Source organism: Seriola lalandi, unplaced genomic scaffold (assembly GCF_002814215.2).
Source record: "Seriola lalandi dorsalis isolate HSWRI2012SDOR001 ecotype SW California unplaced genomic scaffold, Sedor1 jcf7180002054971, whole genome shotgun sequence".
In the NCBI taxonomy this organism is placed as follows: domain Eukaryota; kingdom Metazoa; phylum Chordata; class Actinopteri; order Carangiformes; family Carangidae; genus Seriola; species Seriola lalandi.
The window spans coordinates 40,702-54,596 of NW_019525522.1; the positions used below are offsets into that span (position 1 = coordinate 40,702).

Genomic DNA, 13,895 nt, shown 5'->3' on the forward strand with positions numbered 1-13,895 from the left:
CTGTTCTTGGACTATACAACTATACCATTAGATATGGAGATTAAATCTATCTACTAACAAGTATCAGTCGCCCAGTTTATCGAAATTCCTCAGTTTGTGTATAGAGCTGTAGGAGACAGAGATGTGTTTCTCATAGAGCCACACCAGTGCTGCACAGTCTTTAATTTTGTATGAAAGTGGACTTCAGCCTGGGTCCAGGATGCTAATACCAAGCTAAATTTGGTACATGTATTGGGTTTAATCGAGCCAAATAGGTTGCAGCTTATTGCAGATCACATGCTTGTTTATAGGTTTGTTTTTTAAATAAACAATTTCTGAATCTGAAGGCTTTAGTTGAACGATTGTGAGGGTTTTGGTCGACTATGAAAGCTGTTTTTAATGATCTTTTAGAGATAAATGAGCTATTGATCATTACTTGAAAATTATGTCTCTTTGGCATCACAATAAGATTCATCTGCTGTGGCCATTAATTAACATAGTAATTGTCATGACTGCATTCATCTGCAAAATGACAATAATACTGAAGAAATTATTTGACAGTTGTTTCAACTAATTCATGCAGTAAATCAGATGTAGTCATTTGGCAATTAGTGGTCTAATACTTTCTTAAGATGAGGACAGTCATACAGGTTTTGGAGGTAGGTAGTTTATCATCACCACTGTGGTAATTTCTGACTAGAGAAACTGGAAGACACTGGACTGCATGGATAAATGTCAAAGTTGTCAGTTTTTACTGAAAAGTACCCAGATTTAATTAAATTTAATTAATAGGAATAGATTGATTTAAAAAGTGCCTGCACATGACACTATATTATCTCATGATACATTCGCTGCCTTGGCAATTTTTCTTTGCCTTTGAATCCATCCCAATTTTGGCCGGATGAACGTAGCTTACATCCTCAGAACTTTGCTCCTAAAACTGACGGTTCAAGCTGTCATAAATCAGTGAAGAGCTACGTTTACAGGTTTACAGCATGATTATGGGTCAAAGAGGTCATAAAGTTGGCACAGTTAAACAGCTTTCCCTGTGTCTTTGGGGATTCTGAGAAGCTTTCCTTTTGGAAGTTTTTGCTTCATTTCATCTACTACCCATAGGCTAGGTTAGGCTCTCTATTTCTCTCTTTTCCTCCTAGGCATTGCATGTCCTACTTGCAGTACTTGACACACATGGATGCAGACTGTGTGTACAACCAGAGAGAGACAGACTCAAACCTGACTTGAACCCAGAGCCTAAAAAAAGAAAAAAAATTAGGCTGTTTGGTTACTAACGTCTTTGTGCTCGGGTAGCTGAATTGCAGGCCTTTTACATGCTTGAGTGTAAAGCTCCTATTGATATTAGTACAGGTATATCAAGTCCTGGTTATTCTGATATGTCATTCCCTACTTTGATTCTTGTAGGCCTTTGTGAAGGATGTTCACGAAGGATCAGTCACTGTAGCGTTTGAAAACAAGTGAGTTATGCACATACACAACAAAATATAACATACTGTGAAGTGTTTCCTTTATCAATGATGAAATTCACACAAATATTTGCATTAATGTTGTGTCCCTCTGTCCTAGCTGGCAGCCAGAGCGTCAGATCCCATTTCAGGATGTGCGATTTCCTCCTCCAACAGGGTTCTGCAAGGAGATCAATGAGAGTGATGAGGTCGAGGTGGGACTGATTCAATACCTTCACAATTGTTTACAAAAATTTTGCCACCAAAGACGGCTGATTTATGACAAAGTTGGTGTAGTTAGAGTGCAAAGGAATATTCATTTGGGTATGGCAACTTTCAATGGAGAAGTTCTCAAAAAGGTTTAAAAAATAAGCACATATCAGTTGATCTCTGCATTAAGTTTGTTTATTGACTTGTCCTGACCCTTTGTGCCAGATTCCTTTTAATCTTCTGTGTGTGTTGCCAGGTATATTCCAGGGCTAATGACAAGGAGCCATGTGGATGGTGGTTGGCCAAGGTTCGCATGGTCAAAGGAGAGGTAGGGCTCAGGATACACTAGCTCTGAGGCTCATTATCACTCTGTGTTCAATATAGGACTGAAGCTATCAGTCAAATCAGAACTAATCACCAAGCAGCATGGCAACAATGTCACTGGTTCATCTATTCATAATCATTTATGCCATACTGCTGTTGTGACTTCATTTTCCTTAAAATGCAGCCTTAACACTGCCCTGCTGGACACATTAATGTCAGACCTGTTTTCTTTGAGTCCTGCATTGATCCTCAATTTCAGTGGCCTACGAAGCCCAAGAGTTTTAGAATACACACTAAAAACATAGAAATGTTCTTCAAGTGCCCTGAAGTGGCTCTGCGTAGATCCTGAGCTCAAGTATACAGTCATTTCTCTGGTGGCTAGAGTTATTTTGATGGTAGGTGTTTAGTTGAGTTTGCAGTTATTGAACAAGTGGCTGGCAGACTGAATTTAGGCTAACCTGCCAGACTTATGGCTCTGAGCTCTTCTTTTACTTCTATTCCCCATTTTTGTCTGTGTCCTGGTTTTACACTTTATATCATCCACTGTCTTTTTTGTATCTGTACGTCTCTTCATCTGTCTCTCTCTCACTTTCTCTCTTACCCACATTTTTTCCAGAAAATTTTAATTAATTAGGTAATTAAAACAGATAATTATATTTTATGTTAAGATCTAGACTTTTTTTCCAAACCCGCTGTTGCACATTTTGCCTTTTATACTGTGCAGAACTGGATCACTCTGACAATATGTTTGTTTGTCTCTTGTATCCAGTTCTATGTAATAGAGTACGCTGCATGCGATGCTACATTAAATGAGATAGTGACACTGGAGAGGTTACGGCCAGTCAACCCAAATAAACCAGCCACAAAAACCACCTTCATCAAGATCAGACTGGATGTACCCGAGGATCTACGGCAGATGTAAGCTCATTATATGGACATGCACACACAAATACTTTTATGTCCACCAAATACATCTCAGGGGTTGTAAGTTAAATACCAACAGGATTTGTAAGTGAACGTTGGTCTTATGCAAGGAACAAACTCAAGGAGCTTGAGTAGTTAAAAATTCTTAATTTTAATTATCTGCTTTGAAGTAACGCTTGATCATGGAACTATTACAGAGTGGACAAGTATACAGACAATGATCACTGTTGCACCAACAGCTAATGCTCTGTATTGACTGTGCAAGTTGAAGGTAAAGCATCAGAAACTTTCAAAGTTTTGAATTACAACGCCTATGTGGGTTAATATATTACTTGTAGCATACAAATTTTAAATGGAGCCTGCTGATCTGTAGCCACACGTGTCAGGGGAACACAATGTCAGGGTGTTTATGTGTGGCACAATGTTAATACCAACAGAGGAGCAGTGTTGTATAACATTAATATGACACCCGAATATGTAGCAACAACTTAAGAAGGTGTAAGCCACATTGTTGTTGGTTTTCATTGTCTAAATCCTGTAATCATCAAAATTTTATAAGCCTTTAATAATAAATGGCAGTGATTGGGCTACACATGCACATGTTTGTATTACACTCTACAAAAACTAAATTATGGTTTATTATAAGGGTAGCACATATCTGTGATGAATTGCAGTTATGTGCACACTTGTCCCTAAGTAATCAGTAATGATCACTGAATAATTTAGTGTCATGAATGAACATGATATGAGTTTGTGTAACTCTGTTTTGACAGGTGTTCCAAGGAATCGGCACACAAAGACTTTAAGAAGGCAGTGGGAGCGTTCAGTGTCATCTATGACTCAGAGAAAAAGCAGCTTGTCATACTGGTATATAAAACTGAAGCTTTTCTTCTTTGAAAACATGAGACAAATGTCTTCTGTCTATCCCTTGAATTACATTTTGTGCACATAATCCAAATTTGTGTGACTGGGGCACCATGTGTATTACTTACAACATCACATCACATCACATCACACCCCCTTTTGTAAATGGCCTCCATCACTAACACATTCCACATTTAGATACCGTGTGTGAAATGGGTCTTGATTGTTTTTCACAGTCAGTGAATGAGGTCACAACGAAGCGGGCCAACATGATGAGTGACATGCACTTCAGGAGCCTCCGCACCAAACTGTCTCTCATGCTGAGGAACGAAGAGGCCAGCAGACAACTGGAGGTAGACAGTTACACAAACACACACAAAAAGCATGATGCTTATGGACATCTACAACTTCAAATATATGTGTCTGTGTTCACGTGCATTTAATTTAATAATATTGCAGTTAAAAATTATTATAGATTTCTTAAAGGATTTGTCATCAAGACTATACTTCCTGTTTGCTCTGTTGTGGAACTGATTAATGTTTTTATGTGTGTGTGTCTGTGTGTTTCGATAGAGTTCCAGACAACTGGCATCACGGTTTCATGAACAGTTTGCAGTCCGGGATGATTTAATGGGTCTTGCCATTGGGACTCATGGGGCCAACATCCAGCAAGCTCGTAAAGTCCCTGGAGTCACTAATATAGACCTGGATGAAGAAACGTGCACTTTTCACATATATGGAGAGGTAGGAGGGCTCGACTGATACTGAGGATCATCACCCAATCACTGATGAACTGACACATTGATAGATATGCACACTGGCCTGTGTTGTCTCTGGATTTACTAGTATAAACTATGTATGTAGAGACCTTTACCCTTCATGTTATTTATATTTTTATGTTAAAGTTAAACCTGAGTGAGTTAATGAAGTGACACATTATATATTTGCTCTGTGGTTGTTTGCCCTAAGGACCAGGATGCTGTTCGCGTGGCCAGGAGCTTCCTGGAGTTCTCTGAAGATGTCATCAAAGTTCCCCGGAACTTAGTAGGTGAGAAAATCACTCAACTGAGACAGTGAGCTTATTCATGTGGTAACTTGAATTTATTTAAGGATTAGACAGATAATTAAACCTCAGTCCCAGCAGACTGTGATTGATTATGTTTGTGCCCTTACAGGGAAGGTGATTGGCAAGAACGGTAAACTGATCCAGGAAGTTGTTGATAAGTCTGGTGTGGTGCGGGTTCGTATTGAGCCTGAAAACGACAAAAAGCCCTCAGCAGCTGCAGCAGCAGCAGCAGACGAGGTCAGTGGGAAAGAAACATTTGATTAATCTTAAAATCACTTACTCTGCCCACTGAGCTATGTGACACCAACACAACCTACATGATGTTATTTGGTGAAAGCATCATGTTGTTAAGAAATCATAAAAGAGGTTAATTTTAATGGTAAGACCTAACTCCAATAATAGATATAACTGAACTAGTGATGTTATCTAATCACTCTGTTTCATGCTCTACGCCTCTCTCACAGGGCATGGTGCCATTTGTATTTGTGGGGACCAAGGAAAGCATCTCCAATGCTACAGTACTGCTGGACTACCATCTCAACTACCTTAAGGTTTGTGGAACCACTAGTTGTAACAACATCCTGCACGAGGTGTTTTAATTTTTAGCCAGCCTCTGCTATTAAACAACGAAATAAAACTATCAGCATAATGCTCAAAATTACATAAATACAATATTCACAATATATTTGTATACAGTGTTATAGTTAAAGTGACTTAACATGTCATGAATGGTGGTTTGTGGTTTCTCATATTACTCATTTCGCTTAGTAAGTGGTTATAACTTTAATAGTCAATTATTAGCATATCAACACAAATAATTGCAAATGTGCCATAATTTAAAGCTGCAGTTTTTTATTTTCTGCACTTTAATATTTTTCTAAAAATGTAGATGAATGGATCAGATTTTTACACCTTGTTGGTGCTGCACCCAAGTGGCCAAAAATGTTTATGCAGCTGTAAAATATTCTGATATGATACATACACATATATTTACATGAGCTTTAGTATGATTAGATTTAGATGCTGGGTTTTTGGACTTTGTGGTTTATGGTTGTAAATATTATATCCTGCTTTCAAGAAATTGGATAAGCGCTTATTTCGGCTATGGAAAACCTGAATACGCCTCTTTAATCCTAATTTGTTGGTCAATAAAGCATAAATATATATACATGGAGGTAAAAGGAAAAGCCATGAATACTGTAATATAGAGGATACATTTTTGCCGTTTCCCATTTTTGCTTTACTGGTGATCAGAGTCTATCAATGCAGGCAACCAGAGACCTGAATAATATGAGATATATACAAGGGTGTACAAGGGTCCAAATATGATCTAAACCAGGATAAACATACGTTTTGATTTTTTCCAATCGTCCATGTCCACAGGAGGTGGATCAGCTACGTCTGGAGCGTCTTCAGATTGACGAGCAGCTGAGACAGATAGGAGGAGGAGGCGGAGGAGGAGGAACAGGACCTCGAAACCCTAAAGACAAAACCTACGTGTTCGATAATGGCATGGGGCTGGGTATGGGCAGAGGAGCAGGAGGAGGTGGAGGAGGAGGAAAGCCGTACACAGGAGGAGGAGGAAGAGGTGGACGAGGGCGAAGAGGAGGAGGTGCAGCTTTCGCCTCAGGTATGATAAAAAATGACTACATCCTTACAAACAAATTAATTAATAATTATAATAATCAATAATAACCATAGCATCTTAAATACTGTGCTTGTACACATACAAGGGAAACTGAAGCACCTGAATATAAAATACTCATCTCATGTTCAAGTGTTTGCCTCCTACAGTGAGCTCTAAGTGCTCTCACAGGTTTGGATGTGAAAGGCACAATGACTAAGCAAAGGAGCTGAATCTCTGGCATAGACTGGGGTTATTCTCAGCTGTATTTGATGAGTGGAATTACCCATTTCAGGGTAAAATAAATGTTTAGATTTCTGACATTTTAATGGGAAGTACACGAAAGATACAGCTGGTACAACTGCTGAATGAAGAGTCCCAGGCGACGACATTATAATAAAACTAAACAATTAATCAAAGGTAAATAACATGCTGTCTTTTTCTGAGGCAGTTTAATAAGGTTTGACTTGTGTACTCTGTCCCCCAGGCACCAACTCAGAGGCATCCAACGCTTCAGAGACTGAGTCAGACCACAGAGACGAACTCAGCGATTGGTCGCTGGCCCCCACCGAGGAGCTGATGACAGGAGGCGGAACCCTGCCCAGACGAACAGATGGGAGGAAGAGAGCAGGCGGCGGAGGACCGAGGGGACGAGGCGGGAGAGGAAGAGGAGGAGGAGGGTATAAAGGTGGGTGGTAATTATCATTGGCTGTCATTGATCTTTTTGTAGCAGTGTCCTCAGCAGGTATTTTGGGGAGTTTATTGAGACAAGTAAGATATTTCCATTGGAAAAGCCTGATAAACTTTTTCTTAATCAGTTACAACTGTTTACCTATTATTTTTCCACCATTTGACTGGACATAAAGCAAATTTTGAAGATAATGACTGGACATTATCTTAATTGAAGTGGTATAAAAAGAAGAGAAAAAAGAAAGGTAAATTGGTGTTGTGAATGGAAATAAATAAGTTTGAGATGCATTTCATCACATCATATCCTGAAGAATAGATGTGAATCAAATAATGAGATCTCTGCGGACTCTCTTCGCTAATGAATTCTCATTATGAGTGTTTTCTATTCAAGGAGATCCATGTTTTTATAGAAACAAGAATTACTGCCTCACAGTTGTCTGCCTCCACCAACCAGTCCAGTTGCTGTTAATTAGTCAGTGAATGGTTGAATTAAAGCCAAAAACATGTTTTGTGAGGTCACAGTGACCTTGACCTTTGACCACCAAATTCTAATCAGCTCATCCTTGAGTCTAAGTGAACATTTGTACCAAATTTGAAGAAATTCCCTCAGGCGTTACTGAGACGTCACGTTCACAAGAATGGGACGAACAGATGGACAATCCAAAAACATAATGCCTGCAGCCACATCTGTCACTGGCACAGAGGCATAAAAATAATCTTCCCTGACATAAATCTAATTATGATGCTCATAAATGTAACCATGCCAACGCCCTGTTCACTTCAGACATGTAGGAACATGTGAAGGTTTTGGCTGCATGACCGTGATTATATATATATTATATATAGTTTTTGATTCAAGTTCTTCCCTTGTTGTCCAGTGGTAGAAACAGGGATGAAACCCGTCAGTTGAGACTCAGGATTTTTTTTGTCTGGGTTTAGGTGACGACATGCAGTGGAGCGAGCCAAGACCTCGTCATGTCAGAGACCCCAAAACAAGAGGGCAGGAAGACACCCTACAGGTAAAACACACTCACTCTTACAAACTCTAACGAGTTATGTGAAGCTGTCTCTGGATGGACATTTTAAGACCCCACCCAGAAACCTTGATTCTCAGTCAAGCTAAACTTGTGATCTGAGGTCTCATTACATTTGCCAAATACATCAGTTAGTTCTTATCATGGAAGCTTGTTCTGTTGTAATTTTAAGAGTAAAAACATTCAATTTGAAAATACAAACAAGTTTACACCGATGAGCCAAAACATTCTGAACACTCACAGCTGAAGCGAATAATGTTGATTGTGCCTTAACTACAGTGCATGTCAATATATGGGATATATCAGACAGTAAGCAAACACTTGGATCTTGTGGTCAACCTGTTGGACGTGGGAGAAAAGAGCAGGTGTAAAGATGTAAAGACCTAAGCAACTCTGACAATGGCCAGATCGTTATGACCAGACCACTGGGTCCTGAGATGCCTCCTTTTGTTTACCTCCATGTGACATTAAGAAGCCATTGTCTCAAAAAAGATTTTCAAGTGGTTTACAAATCTGCCAACGTTATCTTAATGAAAATGTAAAGTTTGACAGAGTAACTAAGGGGGACAGGGCTCAGCAAACACACATTAATCTCTTCCATTTGAACCTGTGCACTGTGGGACCAAACTGTACATGTTTCCTCTTCTCCCACAGATCCGTGTGGACGGTAACAACGAGCGTAGCGTGCAGCACTCATCAGGGGGGCGAGGAGGAGGAGGGCCTTCCTCCTCGCAGGGTGGTGTCGGTGCCAGTGGCGAGGGCCCGTCCCGTCATCATCATCAGAGACCCATCAGAGACCGAGGGATGAAGAAGGACAAACAGGACGCTCCTCCGCTGGTGAACGGAGTGTCGTAGATACACCACTGGAGGACCTTCTCACTTAGACACACACACAGGCAACTGGTCATAAACCATTGCAGAGTCTCAGTCTCTCTCACTTTTTCTTTCTCTATCTTTGTCAAACACATGAATACACATATTTCTTCAGCATGGAAGGTTCCCGTAGTGAAGTCGTAGACCAGAGGCCATTTGGCGTCTTCTGGTCTGCTCTGTTGAGGTCTGGTCTGGTCTTTGAGTGTCCTGGTCTGGTCTCTTCTTGACTGGTATGGTAACTTGGGTTCTTCTGTGGAGTGACAAATAAAATAATCCATACTTTTTTGGACAAAAGGAAAAGAAGAAGAGGGATTTGACTAAAGCTCATCTCTCACAGAGGCATTAACCCCAAACATACTCCCTCCACATCAACAGCAAATATTTGGGTTTTTTTTTTTTTTTTAATCAGCCAAATTGGATGATTAAATTTTTTGCCACTGCCCTGAAATTGCTCATGTGAGAAAAAAGTCAAAGAAGAAATGAGGAATTACCACCTGCCACTTCACACGGCAGAATGAAATGTGTGTTTCTTCCCTTAACATCTTAGATTAATTTTACTGAAAAATGGGGAATTGTAGAGATGATTTATCAGCACACAATTTTAAGAGGTGGCATCTGGGAGTCATGCATTTATAATGTAACTACACTGATTGAGAAAGTCATTTAGCCTCTTTCAGGTACATTTCCAGAGATAATTAATAAACTGCAAAATCCAAAACCTTTTTTGAGATGTATTTTGGTGTCACCAAAATAATTTCTACATATGGGAAACACGCACAGCCGGGCACTTAGGATTCACCCAGCAGTGAATGATTTACCAGTCTCATTATTGAAGTTGTGTTGTTTCCTGTTGCCTACAAGATGTAAAAATCCCTCATTCTTTTTGACTGTTGGACCAAGCATGAAAGTACAGGATGTAACGATGGAGAAACATAAATCTGAGGCACTTTGATGCAAATACACTGTTTAAACTAGCTTTTACTGAAGCAAAGGGAGACAGGATACCAACCTCTAAGGCCAGGAACACACTGGATGAGTTGCGTGTGTGTGGCGGCTGCAGAACGTCATGGTTTTCATTTCGGCAGCCATGTTACGGGTTAGAGCGGACACACTGCCTGCATCACACGTCTCACACCTCGCCGTTGCGTCACTTGATCTAGAGATTCGGAATCTCGCATATTTTTCAGGTGTGATTATTCAGGTGCAAAATTAGACAGAGAAAAGACCTGTTGATGTCATATTGACATCTTACCAGCAACATAACATAAAACTGACGCCTTCCACTATAGTTGTCTTTGTCTAGGCTGAATATCACACATGAAAAAATATGAATATGTTTTTTAACCATTTTAGCAGCTGCATGTGGAGGCAGTGGTATTCTAGTGTTCTGTTAGAAATAAATCAATTAAATTTATAATGAAAAGGAAGCGTAACCTGCAAACTCCACGTAGAGAGACTGAGCTGGCAGTAAGAGCGACACAGCCCGTGTGAACACGTTTGCTTCTCTACAACAGTTGAGCACTAGCCGCAACACAAACGCAACGCAGGCGGTGTGTTTCTGGCACAAGAGTCTTCAGCAGGTTGCAAAATGTGATGAACTGTTGTCCATTTAAAATGAATCCTTTACCTGTCAGGTGAGCTGGTCACATGATCAGGCCAACACACACCTACAGTAGCAACAGTGAATTTCAAACTCCTTCCTAAATGTAGGATTTATCACCTGATCACATGAGCTTTTCTTTAATTTATGAAAACCTTTGTCTTAAACTTTTTAGTTTCACAGTCAGTAATACTGCAGAGGAAACAAGCTATTGATGAGTTATCCCTTGAAAAAAATTAAAGTTTGGTTTAAGTTTTATTCTTCCTGTTTTTCCAATTTATCCTTGGCCCATCTCTCTTAATTTGATATTTTTTATATTAATCAGATTTTTTGTTATTCTGTTAGCTACATGCTGTAAATGGCACAGTGGAAGAGAGAGTCTGAATTCTAACCTAAATCCCAACAAATTTCTTTCAGGTACAACAAATCCTTTACACTGTTTAATCATTATGTGCTTGTCATCTTTATGAAACGACAATAATCAGGTCTTTTTTTTGCTACTGATAAATTGCATTCCTCCACTTCCTGCTTTTAAATAGTGGGACTGTGTATGTCACCTGACTAAGTTAAAGTTTAGTGACACCACTCTAAGCTCAAGTATGAAAGAAAGTTTGCAGAAGTAAGGTTTTCATCCATAAGTCCGGTTAAATCCAAGTTCATCACAGTCATGGAGCTGCGGCCCATCATTTTCCTGCCATTCCTGTGGCTCATAATGAGTCTTTTTAAAAAATCTTTGTGCCTTGAATTTATGCTCCTCCATTTCTGTGAATTTGGCCCATTCTAAAAAGCACCTGGCTACGCTGAATTAATCAAAAGTTTTTATACTGTCTGCTTAAACCCAGTGTAACACCGCTACTAGTTCTTTCTTCTGTGTTTAGGACATCGTGTACGTGGGTGTTTCTTACATGGATGCTTCATTCTGTATGCATTTCTTAGAATTATTTTGGGGAGACCAAATGGTATAAGATGACGTAGACAGATTCTGGTAAAGCATTTTGTCCCAGACAACGACCAGTCTTTTAATCTTGCTCTTTACTTGTCTGCCTCGTGCCAGAGCTCTGTGACTCACTGACATAGACATAAACAACAAGAGGACTAGACAATCGTGTCATCAAATAGCTGAAAGCGACTTTTCTAACCAGTGCAGGTTTTCAGACATCAAAGGAACACGAGACAAAACAAACAACATGTGTTGACTTCAAGCTCTCACCTTGAAGTGCTCCAGCCTGCTGTTCGGTTGACACCTCAGCGAGATACTGACTTCATAAATATTCTGCATGGAAAGATCCTTAGTGGCATTATTATCATCATCATCATCAAAGTAAATACAATTTAGGTGGCATGAAGGCCTTTACTGATAATATACTTTCTGAGTTGACCCAAATTGTATCCTGAATTCAAACTGACTGCAGTAACGTAGATGGGCTAGTGTAGAAAGTATTTGTGGATTTACGATTGGAAAAGAGATTCATAATAACATTTGTTTGGATATTTTTTTGAAAAAACTGTTGAAATGTGAGAAAGTCACTGTAAAACAAAAAGCAAAGCAAAAAAACAAAACAAAAAAAAGTTTTTCAAGGTTTCTCTGTGTATTCCTAGTTTTATTGACATTTCATAAAAATAACAGTATTACATCAAATTACTGTAATTCGTAACTAACAAATTAAGTATCCGGCTGTAGACTGGGACTAGCACAGTACTTTTTCACTTTGGTGTTGCTATGTGCTTATGTTGTGGAATCGAGTACTTTACAGGTTAAATCTATTCATCCTGTTGTTCCTAAGAATCGTTCAGGAATAATCTAGAAATGCAAATTTAGCTTCCCTCTTTGTTGTGCCCTTAAAGGAATAATGTGACATTTTTGAACAATAACCGCCCTCTTGTTGAGAGTTAGATGACAGGGTTCAAACCGCTCTCATCTGCAAAATATGGGGCTAGAACCAGCAGGTGATTAGCTTAACTTAGCTAAAGGCTGGAAACACCTAGCCTGCATTTGTCCAAAGCTAACAAAATGTAGCTAGCACCTTTAAAGCTCACTAATGAACATGATGTATGTTGTTTGTTAATTTTGTACAAAAAACAAAATGTTAAAACAAAGATTTGAGGTTTTCATGCTGGAATTATTTCTTAGCGTGGCGCAGTGGCTTCTTGGTTAGCAGCTTCCAGTTTTCCTGCTAAGCTAACTGGCTACTATCTCTAGCTTGATACTGTATAGACAGACACGAGAGTCATGACAATCCTTAATCTAACTCTTGTTAGTTTCCCAAAATGTCAAACTATCCTTTTAACAAACTGCTTTCATTAAGAGTCTTATTAATTAGCCTAGCGTAAAATTACCTTACAGTAGGTTGAATCCACTTTTAACCAGTCAGATATAAAACAGATACAGGGCTCCATTCAAAAAGAGTCTGTGAGATTTATTTGTAACACACCGTTTCATCGTTTGAAAAAAAAAAAAAAAAGAAAAATATCTTTCGTGTTAGAAAGCTGTGAATGCTCAGAGAAACCTTACCATATTTTGTGTGACATGTGCCTTTAATTGTGGCTAGTATCACAACCTAGACATGTAAATCAGGGATGATGAGGAGACACTGAGACCGACCAGATGGGTAAAGATCGCTGTTTTCTGAAGTGACATAATTCATTTTCTCTGGGTCATCACTGGCAAAGCTGAGCATTTCTGAGCTTCCTCTAAACTCAAAGGGCGAGTGTTCATTGTAGAGGTGATTTTTGGTTCACCAGGGAAACTGCCGTCTTTTACCACCTGGTCCCTTTTAAACACTGAAGGTGTTGTATCCTTGTACAGTCAACAAACATAAGCCTGTAGCTTATGACCTGGTTCAATTGATCTGTGAAATGGATTCAGTAACTTTTGTAGACCAGTTCATGACCTTGAGTGGCGACTTTGGCACCTTTGGCCCTGTTTCAAAGTCAAAGACAGCCATTCTCCATGCAGACCACCTTTTTTTAAAATTTAAGCAAAATAGTGTGACCCAGTGTAACTTAATTCCCTATCTCTTTTTCCTCCCTGGAAAGTAACTGAAGTAATGAAAGGAACTGAAAAGATTTCAGAGGTTGAGCCAGGTCTTTTCTAAACCAGAGATCAGTGAACCTTCCTAGTCTTGCGATGCATGCACATCTTTTATTATGGATTTTGGAGACATTCAGTAGCTTTGAACACGTTAAAAAAAAAAAAAAGAAAAAGAAAAAAAGAAGACATTAGTTTTTTAATCAGTGTTACTTTGTC

At 39.3% G+C, this 13,895-nt stretch overlaps 1 protein-coding gene across 1 annotated transcript in view; it reads left to right on the forward strand.

Annotated features, from left to right (window-relative positions):
• fmr1 (fragile X messenger ribonucleoprotein 1) overlaps window positions 1–9,766 on the forward strand; it is an 11,502-nt gene extending 1,736 nt beyond the window's left edge. Inside the window, exons 2-15 of the mRNA XM_023395894.2 lie at window positions 1,399–1,451; window positions 1,561–1,654; window positions 1,906–1,977; window positions 2,743–2,891; window positions 3,671–3,764; window positions 3,998–4,114; window positions 4,335–4,505; window positions 4,731–4,809; window positions 4,937–5,064; window positions 5,292–5,378; window positions 6,211–6,457; window positions 6,939–7,139; window positions 8,081–8,160; window positions 8,830–9,766. Of these exons, the coding sequence (XP_023251662.1) occupies window positions 1,399–1,451; window positions 1,561–1,654; window positions 1,906–1,977; window positions 2,743–2,891; window positions 3,671–3,764; window positions 3,998–4,114; window positions 4,335–4,505; window positions 4,731–4,809; window positions 4,937–5,064; window positions 5,292–5,378; window positions 6,211–6,457; window positions 6,939–7,139; window positions 8,081–8,160; window positions 8,830–9,030 (1,773 nt within the window). The 3' untranslated portion in view covers window positions 9,031–9,766. The remainder of the gene's footprint in view (window positions 1–1,398; window positions 1,452–1,560; window positions 1,655–1,905; window positions 1,978–2,742; window positions 2,892–3,670; window positions 3,765–3,997; window positions 4,115–4,334; window positions 4,506–4,730; window positions 4,810–4,936; window positions 5,065–5,291; window positions 5,379–6,210; window positions 6,458–6,938; window positions 7,140–8,080; window positions 8,161–8,829) is intronic.
• The last annotated feature ends 4,129 nt before the right edge of the window (window positions 9,767–13,895 follow it).